The sequence below is a fragment of the Natrix helvetica genome (assembly GCF_964273705.1).
Source record: "Natrix helvetica genome assembly, chromosome: 5".
Classification (NCBI taxonomy): domain Eukaryota; kingdom Metazoa; phylum Chordata; class Lepidosauria; order Squamata; family Natricidae; genus Natrix; species Natrix helvetica.
The window spans coordinates 30,540,730-30,562,180 of record NC_138551.1 but is presented as its reverse complement, the minus strand read 5'-3'; the positions used below and the strand labels follow the sequence as shown (position 1 = coordinate 30,562,180).

Below are 21,451 nucleotides of genomic sequence, written 5' to 3'. Positions count from 1 at the left end.
TTGTTGCTCACATTTGAGCTAGGAAATGGAAACCAAGAAGATTAAGAGGGGGGCACGAATCCTGTTAAATGAGAAAGGATTTATTAGTTAAGAGTTCTTTCTTGAAATATGTAGGGAAATGGGAAAGCTGCAATGGGCATATTAATTATCCACAATGGGTCTAACCAGGATGCACATAAGATATGCAGAGGGGTTTCCTCCCCCCAGATGTTTTCAATTTATTGTTTTTTTTAAAGAAATTAAAATGTTCAATACAAGTGTGAAGCACATTTCATATTTTTATTTAGACAACTAAGCCAATGTTCTTGTTCTCCCAGCAGCCAGAAAACAAAAGGTTCTTTTCTAATCTTCTAACAAGGAAGATAACCCAGAAACTCCAGACAGTTGTGTAGTGTTGGAAGTGTCGTTCTGGAGAGGGCTGCTGCTGATGTCCCAAATCTCTACAGAGAAGCCAAGCTGCTGTCAACCAGATAAGTCTGAGAAGAGCCTGCAAGAAACTCAAAACTCTTTTTCACCCAAACCCTCTTCATCTACTTGGGAGTCGCTTAGCAGTTGATGCAAACATATATATTTTTCTTAAAACAGTTTGCAACAACTGCAGCAATAGCCAAAACAGCAACAGCACTAGTAGGAAAGGATTAGGGCAGCTAGGAAATTGTTTGAACAGTGATACCCTTCTGCCATGTTTTCAGGCCTTGGTATCATACCGAGGGCTAACAGGAAGTTCCCAGAAATTCTAACAGTTTAAGGGCTGTATGCCAGGATTGTTTCTTTAAAAAAAAATCCTGGTTATATTTAGCAGCCAAAACTGCAGGGCCACAGGACTTGATGGTACAAAGGAGGTGCCTTTTCAAATTGACCCGCTTGTGTATTACAATGATTCTTTGCCATTTTTTATGATGTGCAAGGGGAAGGTTTCATAAAGCAGATGCAGAGACCTGTAGAGGACAAGAAATTTGATGCCGAGTTACTAAATAAATATGGCAAGCATTTCGTCCAATCCTGATGCACCAAGAAAACATAAACCATTTTCGCAAAAATTATTATTTTCAAAAATCTTATACCTACAGTACCTGTATTCAAACTTGAGTTATTCCAGGCATTTGATGCATGCATCAAACAGCAATCTATACTGAGTTTTGTTTAAAAAGAAAAATTAAAATAGTACAACTAAGATTTTATAATGATGCATCCATCTCCGCAGCTTGCCTTCCATGTATGCTTGAATCACAAGTACCAGATTTCTCAGACGCTAGGCTGAGAATTAAGAGACCAACTTATTTGGAAAATACCATGCTGGAGAAACTGTATTATAATACTGTACACTAGAGGACATAGATAGGGATGTTCCCTCGGCAGCCTAATTATATTTAAAATATTAACTGCTATATTAGGCACTTTTATGTTTCATATTAATGATAAGAAATTAATATAAACAGGCCTTATTCGTAAGGACCTGTTCCCAATCTGGACCTTTATTTCTTCCAATGCTGCACCCATCACCTCTGTAATCGAGTTACTCATCATCCTCTTCTTCTCTTTCCTTCCAACTATCTCATCAGCACATACCTCAAGAGAGCTAGGTCTTCACATAACATCTCAAAAATATGGTAATTTGAACTGATCATTTGTGCTTCAAATGAGAATTCTCACTTGTTCTATAATCCAACTGTTTGTTTCTTAGCTATCAATGATATTCTCAAGAGTCCTCTCTGGTACTGAAAAGTGTCCATATTCTTTCTATCTTGCTTCTTCAAAGTCCAACTTCGACCCCCTAGAGTATCACAGGGAAAACCACTGCCTGAACAATTCTGACCTTTCGGATCAAAGATATTGTAAAGAAGGTCTTAGAAAAGATACTTGGAGGTCAAAGCATCCAAGTTTCTTTCCTAAGGCCTCCTTTACAATATTACTCTATCAAGGACTAGTCTTTGGTGTATTTCTTCATCTCTTGTTACCTTACTGTTGTTTGCTGATCCTAAAAAACACCACATCAGTATCTTCATTGTCAATTCTAAGGCTAGTTGCTAAACATAACAGGCACTAGTTTGGTGTTCTTTATACTGAATTTTAATTCCACTTTTTCTCTGTGCTCCTTGTTTTCAACACTAAATCTTCCAGCTCATTGGATTTTCAAAAATGAATAATGGAATTCAGGGCAATACTAGTTATTATGCTAAATTCCACTCTTCATTTTTGAAAATCCAATGAGCTGGAAGATTTAGTGTGGAAAACAAGAGCAAGGAGAAAAAGTAGAATTAAAATTCAATATAAATTTGATGTTTTAATAACTAGTATATTTTAAAATAATCCTCATCTTCCAGTTCATGCTTTCTTAATATAGATTCAGTGACAGAAAGTAATGGGAATGTCTAAAGTGCATCGTTTAAAATATTTTGGTAGGAAAACTTCTTGTTCTTAAAGTATCTGTGAATAAAGGCACAACATACTGCAGCAAAATAATATCTAGCTAAAATTATTTTATATTCATATCACATTTCTCAATTTTATTACTGGCTTTTAAGAGAGATTAAAAGTTTTCATTTTTTCATATAGTTACAAGCAATCAAACAATAAACAAAAAATAAAAAGGAGGAGATTTCAAGGCACAAGCTTTGATATAACCTACTGGGTTCATCGCATCTTAAAACATCTGACTGAGCATTAATAAACCTTGAGAAATTATATGCCAACTGGTGTCATTACACAAATAGAAAACATAATTCATTCTGCTGCCAAGAAATGTGAGACTGTATTACTAAATACAGTATAAACAAATGCTACCCTGGAATAGCTGAAGGAGGTTAGATCCAAATCCCAAAGGCAAAATAACACTGTAGGTTTGATAGTTTACCCCCCTCCTCCTCTGCTTCAAAAGTTTCGCATTCTGAACTTATGTTTAGTCTGAAATCATATCTATCCAGTTCAGTTGGGCTTACTCCCAATTAAAAAGCAAGCAAACAATTTTGCTTACCGGCTGCAATCCTTTAAACAATTTGCACTCTAGTTGGTAGATATTCACAGAGTCTTTTAAAAAATGTATTCTCGCAATAAACAGGAGATACATTATTGGGAAATAGTGTGCATTCATGTGTGTACATATAGAAATCACATTAAATGTGATTTTAAGATTAAAAGATGCTTTGATTTAAAAAAAACGCAGAATATTTTAAGGACAAGTTTCCACTTATTTATTTTTTATATTCTCTCTCTCTCCCTCCCTCCCTTCCCTGCTCTCTCTTTTAGCAACTGTCTTCAACCTTCAACATTGCTGGAAGCAAAGTAACTGGCTAACTGTTTTTCTGAGGAAGCTGATTAATATATTGACCAAAGTAGAACCATATAATCATACTTTCATAGTCCATTATCAGTAGGGTGGAATATTCCTTTACCCTATGAAAAACATCCTTTGCAATTGTTCACAGTTCTTGCTTTGAAGCCAAGTACAGGAAGCACCAGATCTGTTTTGAACAATGTGAGTCACAATAAAAGCTAACCCTTCAAGCCTAAGCAAAAATACACAACCCAATGAGAAAAATTTCCAGCCAGAGAATAACTGTTAGCAATGTTAAGTCTAAGAGTTCCTCTTTGTAGCTGTCTTCAAAAGCGTTCCTCCAGTCCTTGAGAGGGTCAAAAATTGGACAAATGGACTCTCCCAGCGTGAAGAAAGATGAAAATCAGATCAAGAGAGTGATAGGTCAGGATTTCCCCTGACTGTAAGATTTAGCCGTGCATAAAAAGATGCTAATCTTCCAGTGTTGGGTGGGGGGAATCCCTACTCAGTGATCTCTCACTTGGAGTACTAAGCAACCTACAGAAGGGAAAAGATACCTTCCCACATTTTTGCAATACCTGACGCATGAGTTCCTCCTGACGCATGCGAATCCTCTCCCTCTCCATTTGGATTCTCTGAAGCCTCAGCTTCTGCTGCTGTTGTTGCTGGGAAGTCAGCGCATTTGGCATGTTCAATAAGGCAGCTTGAGGGTTTGGTGGAGGGTGATTCTGCTGAGATATAGATGTAGTGGGTGTCATCTGTGGCTGGTGCTGGTGATTCATTACTACGGAATAAGCATAGTTTTGAAATTATAAGAATGCAATTATGCTGTATTTGTCTATTCATGCAATCAAGATTCCAGTTGTCTTGTAACATTTGTCTTCAGATATGTGGAAAAAATAGTTATCCAAACAACTCCCATCTGTATGCACAAATTAAAAACAACGGAGAATATCCATAGTTAAAAACAAGCAGAAGTTAAAATCACAACAAGCAAACTAGCATTTAGACTTATATACTGCTTTATAGTGCTGTACAGCCCTCTATAAGTGGTTTATGGAGTCAGCATATTGTCCCCAACAATCTGGGTCCTCATTTTACAGACCTCGGAAGGATGGAAGGCTAAGTCAACCTTGAGCTAGTCAGAATCAAACCTCTGACAGTGAACAGAATGAGCCTGCAATTCTGCATTCTAACCATTGTGCCACCATGGTTAAATATTCAGTTTTAAAAACTACTAAACCTCATAATCACATACGATATGCAGATTTTTATAAACAAACACCAAAAAAAAAATCCCTCTAGGTGCCTGCTGAATAATTGTGGAGATGTAATTTTTTTTAAATGCTATGAGTCTATCATGCAATGCCCATTTTTATCGAGTGACTAGCTGCCATATTTCAGGAGATGAAAATACTCAGAACGGGACCTCAATTTAAAAATCTAAGGGGATGTTAGGAAGTAGAACAAGAAGATAGGATACAGCAGTGCTGTTCCCAGATGCATTTTTGTCACTATGTTTCATTTAGCTAAACCTTTTGGATTGTTTTCGAAGGCAGTTTTATCCACAATGCATGGAAACCTTCTAAATGGGGTTCATTTCTATTCTGCTTAAAGAGAACAGGTGAGGCCATCTCTTCAAATATACAGCTATTCCTGACAATATGCCTAACATATTGAGCGCAACTAGGCATAGGTAAACAAGCATATAACTACAGATACCTTTATTTTACATAATTAAGCACAGAAACCATTTTCGTGTATTATTCTGTTCATTCTCTTTGTAGTCCTAAAAGCATACCGGTAGTCCATATAGGGCCATACACATTTTGAAAATCATTGTAAAAAGTACCTCATGGAAGGACTGCACCTATTAATGCAGCTCGTCCTTCTTAGGTGTCTACAAGGTGCCTGAAAGAAAGTTGTAGCTTCTTTAAGAGTTGCATTGTGATCTACTTCCATGGTATCTTTTTTCAAGCTTGCACGGATGACTGAACAAGGACATGAGCCCAAACACTTCCTCTGAATTATTTTTGAAGTGTACACAGCACAAATAGTACCTATTCTCTCTGTTCAGGCTGTGCAATTTTTAAAAATCCAGCATTAAAGACCAAAGCTTAGCTGGCAGCACAGAGCAAAGCAAAATCCATACCAATACTGACTTTGCCAGTTCACTAATTTCCAAGATGGATTGGAACTTCCAATGTAACTTTTTTTTAATTCAGGAAAGACTTAGGAAAACAACATAGGGGTATGATTGATTTAAGAATGTCCTTCTATTTGGACTCCTTTTATAAAATAAAAAGAGCATTTTTATTCTACATGAGAGAGAGAGAGCACTAATGCAGCCTTGGTTGCACTTTGTGGTGTGTTCAGGAGAAGGCGATAGTGTCCTGGTGTTGATTTTTGAGTGACATTCATCACCACTGGCTGTGGTATTCTTCCGGACCAACTCAGGGGATTGGGAGTACGTGGCATGGTGTTGCCATAGTTCTCCCACTTTCTCCAGGATTAGATGCAGTCATTGTTGGCGGGTGCATGCTTTGCTCAGGGCTCTATCCTTTCTCCACTTTCGTTTAACATCCACATGAAGAAACTGGATGAAGTCATTGTCGGCACAGAGACAAGTATCATCAGCATGCTAATGATGTTCAGTTGTACAGTTCCTAGGAAGGGAGGGTTTGATATTTCACATAGTCTTGCCTATGTGAGGTTTTTTTGTTGTTGTTGTTAATACTCATTTTAAGTATGCTGCCTAGAATTATAAATTGTTGATGGGCAGCCTTACATAGATCCTATAAATAACAAACAAACAATCTTAGGTCAAGGCTTTTCTTGAAAACGTGCAGGTCAGCAAATCATAGAAAAACTAAGATGAACTTCTTATTTTGAGCACCAAATAAAACATAATACAATTGGTGCACAGGCTGTTGGGAAGATATCAGCCATGTTAGAAAAAGCAAAAAAGGAAAAAGGAAACAAAACCAAAAATTTCCAAAACATTTCTTTCTTTTACAAGGGCCCTGCCCTGTTCATTGAAGTCTTTTGGAAAAAAAAACTTAGAAACTATGGATCCCAAGCCATTGCTCTTTTCTTAGCACAGAGATACAAATTTTGGCCACTTCAGAGGTATTAACGACCTCTTGGTTGAGGGTTACATTGTTCCCCTCTCCCAACGAAAAAGGAGAGACCAGGACCACAAATGGCAAAATCATTGGAGAAAAATATAATGAAGTTGAGGAGAAAGTGGAGTTTTATTTTGGATTTAAATCAAATGACTGAAACCCTCTTAAAGACTCTTAATTTGTTTTGGGGTGTTTGGTTGCACTGATAGTGTTGCAACTCATAGCTGCTTTTTCAGGTTGATTATCAGTTAACCATATCACGCTTATTGTGATAGGCATTGCCTGAACATGGCTTTTGAATCAACTACAATAATAAATGAATTTTAGATGTTGAAAATGTTCCTCAAGCTCTTTAGGAGTTCCTCTAAAAATTCATCAGCATACTGAGTGGTTGAATATGCTAAATGTGCTGGGAAATAGCTCAATTTACTATGCTTTAGCTTCACTTACCACATATCCTTCAGTGACATACATACATACATACATACAAACCCAGATTGGTGTGCTGCATAATGTAGTCAGAAATTACAGCATGGATCCCAAGCTGTCAACCCACTTTGAATGATTTATCTCAGTCTTTGACTTGACTTTGTTGTCTGTGGAAATCGTTAATTCATCTTTCAGCTCTTGTGTGTGTGTGTGTGTGTGTGTGTGTGTGTGTGTGTGTGTGTGTTGGAACATCTAACCTCATTTCAGTCAATAAACATCACAGCAACACTATATATACTCTTCTTTTATAAAGTTAGCATTTTTACTGACAAGTTGAAGCAGGGCAATTGTACATAAAACTGTAATGGGATGCTATTGAGCGTGAAATACCAATTTTGAGATGTTCTATTTCTTTCTTCAGTAATGCCACAAATCTCTCCATAAATCAAATTGTAGCAGAAGTATCATCAGTACCCCACTTTATCCTTTGATAGGGCAGCAGTATAAACTGCTGAGAACATTTTGACAAAAATATCTTCGCCTCTGGTTGTGACATGCACTGCTTGCAGAGACAGCACATCTCCTCTTATCTAAAACTGAGGTGTGACTCCTCGCACAGATTGCTAGTTGAGCAATGCCACTTAGGACTACAATCTGATCTACAGTAAAAGGGATAGAAAACAATCTATGCAGTTACTCTCAGAGACTGTGAAAACTCAACAGCCATGTCAGCAATGAGATGGACCCTCATTAATATCTTATCATTTTGCTGGAATAAGACTGTGGCTTAATACCAAAGACAGTAGGTTTCAAAACAAGCCAAATGGCTTTCAAAACCCTCATCCCACCCAGAATTAGATAGAAGCAATTTTATATCCATGTATAACAGGTGGAGCCAATTTAGGAAATATTTTCTGAACTGTGCTATCCCCGGCCACCACTTTGCAAATGAAACAGAAGTCAGCGTTCAATTTATGTCTCTAAAAGCAAATTAAATTGTAAGCCATAAAGTCAAAGTTTATGCACTACACCACAGAGAACATCTTAAACGTTACTAACAGTGTTTGGAGGACATTATGGCCTTATATACACAAATAGCTCTCTGTTAACTAAGAATATCCACAATTGGAGAATTAATCTGCCATATGCTTGTCCCAAAATAGTTCAGTAATAATATCTTAATTTCATACAAGCTGAATGTAACATTCTGCTGCACTAGTCTAAATTTTCTTAAAATCCTAGATAGCCCATATTCCCCTAGACTTCAGAGTCTGGATCTGATCTTGGGTTTGAGGATCCCTCACATACATACACCCTATCTTGTGGCGGATCTGTTCCTATACAGATTGACAGAGCTGGTAAATGAAGCATGGTACTCTCTGGCAAGCACAACATTTGAGCCCCGATGGGATTCCAGAGTGGTGATAAGCAGATATTTTGCTATTAAGGATTACCAACTTCTGGCTGCAGAATTTAAGCCAGGCCCCAGAATTGAAATTCTCAGTCATTCAGGTCATGGTTGTCTTAAAGGTGCTTTTTCAAAAGGCTTTTTCATCTTTTCCTTGAAGACATTTCGCATCTCCTATAACATGAATTGCAGGAATATCTGAAAAGCTCAGGATTTTCAATCAAAGCATTTACACTTTAAACCCAAAAATACACTAGGGCAAAAGCTTGTCCATCCCAGGGCTAAAACACCCAGACACAAACTGAGCAATATGATATATGCATTACAATGCAGTGAGACATGTGCAGATCTGTACATGGCAGAAACAGAACAACCATTTCATAAACACATGGCACAACATAGGAAGACAATCCTATCAGGACAAGATTCAGCAATCCATCTGCATTTGAAAGACCAAGTTCATTCTTTTGAACACCGCAAATTCCACATTCTGGACAGAAAGGACCAGTCTGAAAGAAGGGTCAAAGAGTCCATCTACATTAAGACTGAACAGCCCTCTTTCTACAGATGGGGAGGGATACATCACCACTTATCTCCTGTTTACAGCACAACCCTTTCAGCAGTTCCAAGAAGGTTCCACACCCATTCGCACTATACCTTGAGGGTGTAGACAAACCTCCAAGTGACCTCAATGACTCCCAGAAAGACTGCTAACCACCAGATGATTGCAAGGAATATAAATCCTTCCATTCTCCACCACTCCAAACTGAAGAAGCTTCTTGGATGAGAAGCAAAAGGTCTTCAAGGAAAAACAAAGTCCAGTTCCTTTTTGAAAGAGCAGCTTTGAGACAGGTCCCAGAATGTTACCTAACTGTTAATTTTTTTATTGCAGAGTAGGCAAATTATTAAATATGTGGGGAGTGTTCATATTAGCTTTACTAATTAAATTAATACCAATTAAATTTGCTCTGAGATTTAATTAAATAAAAATTCATTTTTGCCCTGGCCCTACCTGGTTTTTGGTTCACGACCCCTGATACGAAGGTGTGGATTTCTGATCACTATGGTTGATCAGATGGCAGAGGTTAAGGCCAGGGGAAATTTTGGGGGGAAGTGGGCCTCCAGATCAAAATTAGACAATGCCCACCTAAGCAACTCAAATGCATGGGTTAACAGGCTACAGAATAAGAAAAGGAATGGAAATACAGGAATACATCATGAAGGGACACAGGTGGTTATTTATTATTGGTGAACTTTGTGTCCCTTTATTTCATGTTTCAAAAGTAGTGAGAGAGTAATAAATTCAAAGCAAGAAACCTAATCTGAATCTTCTCTGCTTTCATTACAGCAAAAGGAAGAAAAATTCGCAGCTGGCTTTTTGCAAACTTTTTCCCTAGGAAATCTGTCTATACCATTTAAACAAAGAGTGCCTTTTCCTCCACAAACGGCCACTGTGTTTTTGGCTTTGTGCTGCAGTAAATGGAAATCAGGCCATCTGTGAATACTGTAATGATATGAATATCTGAATCATATACTTTCAAAACCGCTGTTACATTATACCAATTATTTTTCAGCGTTGTCATCATTTCTTTATAGTTCCTATTTTTTACATCATTGATATTAATTACACCAATTGTAGTTTTCCTACCACCACCCCCTCATAATTTAGAATAGTTTAATTTAACTTGAAATTTCTTTTTCAACATAGGGGAAATAAATAGAAAACTCCAATATAGGATGGAAAATATACAGTAATGCAGCAACGTTAGTGCAAGGAAAATATAAGAATAACAAACTCTAACTCTATACCATTTCAGACAAATGGCTGTCCAATCTCTTCTTAAAAACATCCGTTGATGGAGCACCCACAACTTCTGGAGGCAAGTCATTCTATGGTCAATTGTTCTAACGGTCAGGAAATTTTTCCTGATTTCTAGGTTGGTTCTCTCCTTGATTAGTTTCCATCCATTACTTCTTGTCCTGCCTTCCGGTGCTTTGGAGAATAGGTTGACCCCTTCTTCTTTGTGGCTCCTCTATTATTGTGGGTGATAAATGTTTGCTACATTTCTGTCTCTATTTGTGATTTGTGTATACATATATTCTCTCTCTCTCTCTCTCTCTCTCTCTCTCTCTCTCTCTCTCTCTCTGTGGGGAGGAGGAGTGAAGTTTCAGTTGGGCGGTTCCAGCCACCATGTTGGTTTTTTGACATCCCCATAGATGCCCCTACTGAGCATGCTATAAAATTTTTACATACATACGTACGTACGTACGTACGTAAACTATTGAGAAAGATGTTGATGTAAAAACTGAAGGGGAAAGGAAGTTCTGGAGGAGTTTCCCCATGGTTCGGGGAGAATTTAAAGGATTGTAAAACAAAACCTGCATCACACCTATTTATGGCTTAATATTCTAGTTTTTATGTGCATCTTGCTTCAAAATGGCAGTAGATCACATAATAGCTTTTTAGGGGACTTCTGTGAGTCATGTCTCTGGGTCCTTAGATTGCTGTAAAATCTAAACTTAGCTACTAATATGTCACTAAAATGACAGTTGGTCTTACCTGAACTGTTGTTTTAGGAGGTTTTGCGGGATTAGCCAGGATTGGACATCACAATACCCAATCCAATTCTGGCTAATCCTGCAAAATTCCTCCGGAAAATGACAGTTGGTCTTACCTGAACTGTTGTTTTAGGAGGTTTTGTGGGATTAGCCAGGTTTGGATTGGGTATTGTGATGTCCAATCCTGGCAAATCCTGCAAAATTCCTCCGGAAAAGGGGGGTAATGTTGCCTATTATTCAAGAATCTAACAGAAAATCGTATCTTAACCATTAAAAAAGAATTCAATATAATTCTTATGACCTCCAGATTTATTGAATTCCTATCATTCCCACCCAGCTGAAGTCCAACAAATCTGAAAATTATCAGACTGGGGTCAGAGTGGTTTGTATTTTTCCTCTAAATATTTCATTTGCCACCTATTACAAAAGGCTTCACTATCTGTTGTAATTTGTTTTTCTGACTCATATTCTCATAAACTGTCTACAGGCTAGGACAGCACAAGATTTTCCTGAACATGCTTCTAAGTGGGAAGACACCAACGAGAATAATGAGGCATAAATACTGATAAATTATAATAGTTTACTGAAGGAATAAACCCTGAATAATGATTTTGTTATTGTGCTTTTGATATTCTGCAACTTTCAGCACTGAGCAGCTTTAAAAGTATTGCTATAAACTCTGGAAATTGTAGTTCAATATTAAAAACTCCAGTAGGTTTTATTAGGATCTCGAGTCAGTAGTGAACTAATCCAGTGGTGGGTTGCTCCTGATTCGGCCCTGTTCGGCCAAACCGGCAGTAGCAGCGGTGGGAGATACGGCTCACCCGCCGGGACACTTCTGCGCATGCGCAGAAGCATTGCACAAGCACGCGAACCAGTAGTAAAAATATTTGCAACCCACCACTGGACTAGTCCCTATTTATATATTTCATCCCTACTCCAGTTTGTTGCAAACTCGAGAGCATCAAGTGTCATGCAAAGCAGTCTGATGAAAAACATATGTATGCAGAGATAGGAAGAAAATCCAGCCACATTACACTTCTGACTTAGTCACGGCATTATGAAAGGGAAGGGGGGGAGCAGTCTCCCTCTCCTCTCTTTCTCTTTGCTCTTGCCAACAAAGAACTGCCTGTTTCACTTATTTCCCAGAAACAGCATTAGTCTTCCAACAAGGTCAGCAAAAATACTGCTTTCCAGTTGAGAGTACACAGTGGTCCAAAAATCTGTAAAGTATTAAATAAAAAACCCTAAGTCCTAAGTCAGTAGAAAACTTTTTGTTCAGGTTTGAAAAGAATGATAAAGAAAAAAAAACATATAGTCCACTAAGAACTAATTCATACCTTGATCTTGGGTAACTAAAATTTAACAACACTTCTGGGCCTTTGTGCTTAAATCCCGGGCGAAACACACACACACATGTGCACACAAACACAGAGAGAGGGAGAGGTATAATGCCAGCTCCTTGAATTTTCACAAAATATGTTTAACTGAATGGCACCATATATAAGTTGGTCAGGAGGCCACAAAACAGAAGGAGGGAAGGAGGGTGGATGAGAGGCAGGGAGTAATGGGGCCAAGCTATTTTAGTCCGCGACCCTTCTGCAGTTCACCTGTTTCCTGCTTATGCTAAATTGAGGTCTGACAGAGCAATCTTATACATGTCTACTCAAATAGACAGAAGCACTTGTGGATAAGCCTTACACTTCCATCTTCTCTTTTATCAATTACATTTGCTTCTCCAAAAAAATTACATTAATATTTCAAATCCCAGCTGGCGCCTGTCTATTAATTTTAGGGTACTGAATAATGCAGTACAATTTGAAAGAAAAATAGCTTTTGCAACCCAATTTCACTAAGGGGATGTCTCCTCTCCAGAGGCTGTAGCAAGTATCATCTCCGGCCTTGGTTTTCTCACCTTGGACATATGACAAATACACCAGAGTCAGCTTATATGCCTAATAATATAGTAAGGTAAAGAAGTTGATTTTTTAAAACTGTTGCACAGGTTTTATTTTTGAGGTTTCTTATGGGAAGGACGAAAAGAAAAAGCAGACACATAAGTCCAAATAGCCCACTGCAAATGGTACTTACAGCACACATAAGCAAGAAAAGACAAAAATAAACTGTTTTTTTTGTTCATTTTTTAAAAATGGAGCTGATTAATGGGACCTTCCTCTGTGTACCTGTACTTTAAGTAGCCATTTGACTGCAATTTACTTAGGTGTGTCAGGTCTCAAATTCTTCTTTCTCCTGCCAAGAAATAATGGCCCAGAGCCTAGGTTTGACTACGTGGGTAGAAGGCAGAGGGGAAGATATTTTAATGAAGATAAAAGTCAAAAGATTGGCAACTTAGGCCTAAGCTTGGACTCCCAAGCTGAGTTTTCAAGTCCACAGCAGACTGTTCTCTTCCTTTCCTTGATCCTTCTTTGTCTGGAGTCAAGTTTGAACATCAGACAAGTTTTCCCATTTGCCTCTCGTCAATCACAGTCCAGCAAAGACAGATAAGATCTACAGTTTCTCCAGTCAACCAGCAGGAAGGATCCCAAGAAGGGGATAGATAACCCAAGAATCCCTTTTCAATGGCACTGAAGAAGCTGATCATGTCTTAATGTGCCTGCCAGTTTGGGAGGAAAGGTAAAGCAGCAGAAGGGGGCACATTCAGATGCCAGAAACACCAAGACAAGCAGTACAACTAGAAGAACAATACAGACATTTTGTCCTTCTAGTTGCTAGATCTTTTAGAGATGGAAAGAAGTAAAAATTCTACCAGGTCTATCATTTCCAGGATTTATTTCTTCAGCTATATTAGATTATAGTTCCTTTGCTCAGCATACAGCAGGCCAAACTGCTGGGTTGGTTAGAGAAGATGTTAACTATACAATAGTGTATGTGGAGATCACCTGGTTTGGACAAGTTATTTTAAAACAAGGTCAGGCAACCTTCTGGTGGACAGTATCTCTTTTTCTTAGCCTTTTTGTGGAGGAGCTGAAAGCTTATAAACATGTAGAGGCGGCTCTTTAAAATTAATTTGTTGAAAAGTGTGCTAATGAAAACTAGCTATTTTTGCCTCCAAATTTTGTGATGTGATTTGTGGAGACACTAGGGACAACAAATTTGGGGTTGCAGGTGGCATGCAGGTTGAACACTTGTTCCAAAAGGTTGGAACCTTCCCTAATATCTGGATTCTATTATTATTTTGAAATTAATTACAAAGATGTCTCTAGAACTAAAGAATTCAATTTCATTTTAATAACTCTCCTTTTCTAGCTTTTGCAGCCCTTGTGCAGTAAATTTAACTCTTGATTAGACAGTTGAGAAATGTAGAGTGCATAATGAAATTTACATCACTCAGATTAATATCACTCCGAAGGGAAAAGTGGGGAAAAAATGGAGGTAGACAAAAAAACAACAACCCCACAGACAATCTTCTACCTGGAATATCTTCCATTGATCCTAAGGACTATCTGTTATAAACAGCTCTGTGGGGAAAATCTTGTTGACCTATGTTTCTGTATTTGTATTTCATTAATGCATTTTGATACTGCACACCAGCCATTTTGGGAATATCTGTATTGCTAAAAGTAATACAATGATAGCAGCAGCGATACTAACAAGTGCATAACAAAAGAGAACGTTTCAAAGCAACTTCACAATTCTGTGCAACAAGTAGTTCTCACTTCTAGCAAAGGTAATGAGGCTATTTAAGAAAAGGACAAAAATTCAAAAGGAAAGAACATTTGAATTAAAAAGATAGGAAAGAAGGACAGAACCTTAGTTTACTTTGGTGTTTTATCCAGGAGAGTATTTTTCCTAATAACTTTAACTTTTTAACTTTTATTTGATTTCTAGACCGGCCCTCTCCCAGAAGGGACTCGGGGAGGTGTATAGACATATTAAAAACAGTAAATATACATAATATAAATATAAAATAAATATAGATGTGGCTGGAGGAGGTAGCAATAATTTACTGTACAATAGTTAAAGTTAGATTTAAAATTTAAAAATTTTAAAAATACATTAAAAACACCCCTAAAAACTATCCCAGGGTAAAATATTTGCCAGGAGGTATAAATGGGACTATAAATGGGCCAGGCCAGCTAATTGGAACAGGTGAGTCTTAAGTTTTTGTCGGAAGGAGCGGAGGTCGGTAGTAGTTCTGATATCGGGGGGGGGGGGAGGTCATTCCAGAGGGTTGGGCCCATCACAGAGAAGGCTCTACTCCTAGGCGCCGCCCGTTGGCATTGCTTGGTGGACGGCACTCGGAGGAGTCCCTCCCTGTGAGAGCGAATTGGTCGCAGGGATGTATGCGGAAGGATGCGATCCCGCAGGTAACTAGGTCCTGTGCCATGGAGCACTTTGAAGATGGTAATCAACACCTTGAAACGCACCCGAAAAACCACAGGCAGCCAGTGCAGCTCGCGCAGGAGAGGTGTTATGTGGGAGTACCTAGTACTCCCCATGATAGCCCGCGCGGCCGCATTCTGAACTAGCTGTAGTCTTCGGGTGCATCTCAAGGGGAGCCCCATGTAGAGAGCATTGCAGTAGTCCAGACGAGACGTCACCAGCGCATGAGTGACTGTGCGTAAGGCGTCCCGGTCCAATAGGGGGCGCAATTGGCGCACCAGGCGAACCTGGTGGAACGCCCCCCTTGCCACGGCTGCCACATGGTCATCCATCGACAGCCGGGCATCTAGGAGGATGCCCAAATTGTGCGCCCGTTCCACAGGGGGCAGTTGCTCGCCCCCTATGGCCAGCGATGGAGTCCACTGGTTGAACCGAGGCGCCGGTAACCACAGCCACTCTGTCTTGGAGGGGTTGAGCCTGAGTCTGTTGTCCCCCATCCAGATCCGAACGGCTTCCAAACACCGGGACATCATTTCGACAGCCTCGTTGGGGTGGTTTGGGGTGGAAATGTACAGCTGAGTGTCATCAGCGTACAGATGGTATCCAACCCCAAAACCACGGATGATCTCACCTAATGTTCCTTTTGGAAGAACAATCAAACAGGGATCTACTTTAAGGAAATAAACTTGTCCTGAAAGAGTACATCTTGGTGCTAAAAATTCCTCTATTCTGCTTCTCTGTTTAAGGTTAACAGAGAAGCAGAATAGAGGAATTTTTAGCACCAAGATGTACTCTTACCTATCTCTGTATATAATTTTTCATCAACTTGAAGAAACTTATATTAGAGTACACTGTAAATGTACTGTGGTAGACACATGATATACAGTATGTCTCCATCCAAGCAAAAATAACTTGGTCACCACTTGGTCAATATCCCAAAGTCGCTTTTTCAAAAGGCAACTGGGCTGTTTTTTCCTTGAAGAAGAAGAAGAAAAGGTTTTGTTCTTCTTCCTCAAGGAAAGAACAGTCCAGTTACTTTTTTAGAAAGCACCTTTGAGACAACTATGAGCTGGATGTCTGAGAATCTCCACAAACACTCTTTCCCTTTTCCCTTAAAAATCCAAATATGAAAGATAGCTTTTTTATACTATCTGCATTATTCCCAAAATAGATAGCATTTTCCCCCTATGACCTTTAAAAGGTTGGGAATATCTGATTTACCTATAAAACAACCTCAAGCACTTCATTTGGTTTCTGGTCTATTCTTTTCTTGTAGAGTTGATTGATGAAAATTATCTGCTATCTCTTGGCATTAAATACAGCAAAACAGAAAATGATTCTACACATGTCCCTGAGGTGTCATCTAACTTATCTCTCATTTTTAAGGGGGAGGGGGGAGGGAGAGAAGAAGAATAAAGCCTCCAGGTGCACAGAAACATTTATTAATCTCACTATGTTTTGGAATATTGTGTAAGGCATAAATAAAAAACATAATGATAGAACTTTAAGCACTTCCACAATGCAAATAACCAGAATGAGAACAACTGAATTGTTTATTGCAATATTTGGAAAGTTCCCTTTGAAACCTAAATCTCCTTGTGGTTTAGAAATCTAGTCCTTCTGTCTAACCATATTAGGAGAAATTCTAGACCTAACGTAAAACAGTCCCAAAATTGATATAAGATTCTTACAATGCATACACAAGTTGAAGAACTTTTTCTCATTTAACCAATAAAGCAGGGATAGGGGAATCTGTGATCCTCCAAATCTGACTGAAACATACCTGCCAGTATTGCCAATGATGGGAATTGTTGCCATTTTTAGTTTAGTTCAATAACATATACAAGTTAAAAAAAATGAATTATTGTGCCATTGTAGCAATATACCACAAAGATCAGACACAAAAAAGATGGAAGAACTAGAATTGGTTAAACACTGTTCCGCTTTGTTCTATTTAATCAGAAATCTTTACTAATAAAACACCTGCCAGGGTGTTTTGTACCCTTTCTTGAAATACAATAGGAAAAGTGAAGTAAAACTAGATAAGCCATTCAGGGGGTAAAAAAATTTCCCAGCTCATACTAGGAAGCAACACAACAGTAAACACCTACATAAGAACAGACCAGAAAATACACATAGAAAAACTTTTAGTCTCCACCTTGTTCATGGCACATTTTCCAATACAATTTTTGTTGCCTAAATATCTTAAGGCAAAAGTCAGAAGTATATAATCTGCTTTTGAACAGATTTTTGCCAGGCTATTACATCTGTCTCCTTATCCAATTTCCATTCCATCTGTGTTGTCTGGGAAAATGTTGGCTCAGCAGGCCTGGTTTCAGGGCTTATTGGCTGGTGTAAAAAAAAAACCTGCTTCAAATTTGAACCAAAAACATTCTTTTTCCTTTGGCTACATAAAGGTGCTAAGTGTCTGGGACTAACATGTACTATCAAAGTTCTGGGAAAATATAATTTGCGATTAGGAACTCAGACTCACAAAAAGAAAAGAAAAATCTAATTTTGAACATGTAACAGGATTCAGAGCAGCAGTAGTATCAGTAGTATTGCCAGCTATGGCTGGGGAAAGACTACTTGGTGGAATTGCACGCTTTATATTTAGATACCTATTCCTTCTTCTCTTTCCTTTCCTTATCAGTTTTAATCACAATTTAGTATTAGAATTATAATAGATATTAATTACTCCACAGATCTGAGGGAGATGGGCAGTAAAAATAGGAAATATAAACAAACAAATAAATAAACAGGTTCCATCTTAGCCAGAGCTGAAATATCTATTTCAGATCCTAGTTCACCATAATTTTTAATTACAATGATAAAAAATGCAGCACAATTATATGCATGCCTTTACAGAAGTAGCTTCAATTGTATTAATATGAGTTATTTACAATTAAGTGTGGAGTTAAGGTTAGTTGGAGTTAAATAAAGGTTTCTTTTAAATATAGTTAACTACCAAGTAGACAACACAAGCTTAACTTTTCAAAAACAAAATTCATTTTAAATCTTGTAAATGTCTCTACAAGACATTCCCAGATGAGACACAAGTGAAACAGATGTTCACAGATTAATTTCCTTAAGAAATAGTATATTTGATACAGTTAAACAAACAAGAACTTGCTAGGACCAAAAGGTTTCTACAAGGATCTTGGATATTCTTCAAGAAGCTTCTGTATTTTCTGACTCACTCTAATTGTTGGACTTAGTCCCCAAAGTTTATTCATCATTATGCACAGTCAACCAAGTATATTGTTTGTCAATAAAAGAGATTAGAAGAAGATCACAATTATTTGGAACTCTTGTTCCTTTTCCTATTACTCACCGAGGTTGGGTTGCGACATGGCCATTGAACGTTGTGATACTGGGGTGGAAGTGGTTGAAGGATGATGGCTCATGTGATTTAATGGCTGGGTCATAGTCTTTCGAGGATCTTGCCAAGTTGTAATTTTCTCTATGTGGCTACAAAAGAGAAAGTTGGGAGTTATTAAGATTGTTCCAATCATAGTTTTAATTACATGTTTCTCATTTGTTTATGCTATCTATTAGTCTGCCTCCCTACTTTTTGTTGGCATCATCATATTAACACATATAAGTATCCAAAATTGCTATTTGTTCACTCTTCTGTCATATTATTTTACTACCATCACGGACCTGATAAAATATCTGTTTTTGAGATGAATAAACAATATGTCAAATTCAGCATTTATCTACAAGGTTATTCTCCAAAAAACCCCATCAATCTGTCTATTGAAATTACTCAGCTACATTTGAATATCTTTGTATTATTGGATGTAGTCTTGCAAACAAAGATAGGAATATGCAAACTCTGAAAAAAATTCAAGGGTGAAGTTCTTGAGACATCTGAGAATTCTTGAATCTTGCAAAAGTTAATTTTCTATTTACCTAAAAGTACTAACTCTTATTGCATTAATTAACCCGTCTTCGTACAGCCTGAAATGTCTTAATTATTTTATTATTTCTCCTTTTCCAAATCCTTTTCTTTAAAACTGGAGTGTCAAACTTGTGGCCCGCAGACTGGATGTGTCACGTTCTGGCCCTACCCAGTTTAGCAAAGGGGGGGAAAGTCCTGATTTGTCACATGACGCCGCCATGATGATGCAAGTTTGGCACCCTTGCTTTAGAATTTCCTGTCTCCAAATATGTAGATATCCCTTGAACTTGTTTTTTACATTATTTTCCTATAGCAAAGTCAATGAATTCTATAATGGGATAGTTCCCTTCCAATCTTCCAGAGGTAGCTCTAACTCTGATGGTAATTCCTCTCAGAAAAGATTATTCTATTCTCCTGATAAAATATCTGTTTTTCAGATGAATAAACAATATGCCAAATTCAGCATTTATCTACAAGGTTATTCTTCAAAGAACCCACCAATCTGTCTATTGAAATTACTCAGCTACATTTGAATATCTTTGTATTATTGGATGTAGTCTTGCAAACAAAGATAGGAATATGCAAACTGAAAAAAATTCAAAAAAAAATTGAAAAATGAAATTTCAAAATTTCAATTCCAATCTGCCTTCAAACCTGGGTACACATATAGTTAGCTACTTGTAACAGCTAGTTTCAATTACACACTTGGAGTTTTAGCAAGGCCTTCTTTCTATTTTGGCACCCTGAGGAGCTTCTACTAGTTGCATACATGATTTCATATAGATATGTAAAAAAAACCAAACCATGCCAACATCAATATAGTGCATACAAGTAATACATCCAGACGAACAAGCTCTGTTTTATTCTAAGGTACATTAGCAAAATATTGCAAATCTGAAAGTACATTTCTCCTCCCATTGCCTTTACAGCCCAAGAAACTAAGGAGGGTCCCTCTTGAAATGTTCGCCTGCCTCTTGTAGGCAGTGGCCACTTATTTGACTGTTGCCCTGGCTATGGCTCTTGTCCCTGTCTCCCAAAGTAAAATTAGTTCATCTGGCTCTGCTCCCTGTCTGGAGTACTTCACAAACTTGGCATTCAAATTGGTATGATTTTGTTTCGTAGTAACAGCAGTAAACAGTAAAGTACTTCAGGTAGTCCTGGACTTATGACAATTGAGTCCAACATTTCTGTTGCTAAGCGAGACATTTGTTATGTGAAATTTGCCTGATTTTACAACCTTTCTTTTCACAGTTGTTATGTGAATCAGAACAGCTTTTAAGTTAGTAACACGGTTGCTAAGTGAATATGGCTTCCCCATTGACTTTGCTTGTCAAAATTTCATAAAAGGTGTTCATATCAAGCCAGGATATTGCAGTGGTCATAAGTATGATTCAATTCCCAAGCACCTTAATTTTGATCATGTGACCCTGGGATGCTGAAATGGCTTACGTGTGAAAATTATCATGCCCTTTTTTTCAAGGCTGTTTGTAACTTTGAACACTCAGTAAATGAACTGTTGTAAGTTGAGGTCTACCTGTACAGAAAATAGCTCCTAGCAAAAAATTAGGTTTTCTCCAGGATATTACCAAACTACAGAATTCCGAAAGTCTGACTGCAGCAGAAAACTTAATACTGGCCATACCATGAAGGTCCTTTTTCTGTATCAGAAACAAGGCACCCAGCCCACCTAGGCACTGTGCCAGGCATCTTACCTTTGCTATTGGTTTGGAACTGGGAGCGTGCGCGGTCACTTTGCTCAAGGCACTTCTGCGCATGCACAGAGCGTCCATGGTGACCTCTGGGCAGGTGGGTGGAGCTTCCCACTACTGGTTTGTGCGAACTGGGGCGAACCAGCAGAATAGCACCTATGCACTGTGCCCTTAACATGATATGGGGGGGGGGGCATATTCAATTTCAGTTACCACTTGTATCTATTTTTTATTTTTATCTTTCTCAGGTGGGCTTAATTTGAGTTTTCCTTCTAGCTTAGCATTCCAAAACTGGAGGTGGAACTATCTCTTCCCATAGAAAGTACCGTCAGAGTCTTCTAGCTCTGCCTATTGTTTAAGATGAAGGGAGCGATCGGAATGCCCTGTGTCTACTCAAGCAAAAAGACATCCATCACAAATTCATTGTACTGCTCTTCATTTTTGCTTGTGCTTTCTTTCTTTTCTTCATCATTATATTTGTAAACTTGCAGGCAACTGGGTTTTTTTTTTTTAAAAAAAGCACAATGAATGCTTTTAATTTTTTTCTTATGAATAATAATAATAAAGATAATAAAGGTGGTAATGAAAATAAATAAACAAATAATAAAAATGTTAGCATACGAAGTGGCACAGATTCTGATGTAACTTTTAAAAACTCTGAAAATTTAGCTTCACCTTTATCCCAGATTTTCGACTCTG

At 38.0% G+C, this 21,451-nt stretch overlaps 1 protein-coding gene across 1 annotated transcript in view; it reads right to left on the bottom strand.

Annotated features, from left to right (window-relative positions):
• WWTR1 (WW domain containing transcription regulator 1) overlaps window positions 1-21,451 on the bottom strand; it is a 100,407-nt gene that overhangs the window by 16,109 nt on the left and 62,847 nt on the right. The window contains exons 2-3 of the mRNA XM_081956159.1: window positions 18,474-18,610; window positions 3,853-4,058 (exon numbers count right to left, since the gene is read on the bottom strand). Of these exons, the coding sequence (XP_081812285.1) occupies window positions 3,853-4,058; window positions 18,474-18,610 (343 nt within the window). The remainder of the gene's footprint in view (window positions 1-3,852; window positions 4,059-18,473; window positions 18,611-21,451) is intronic.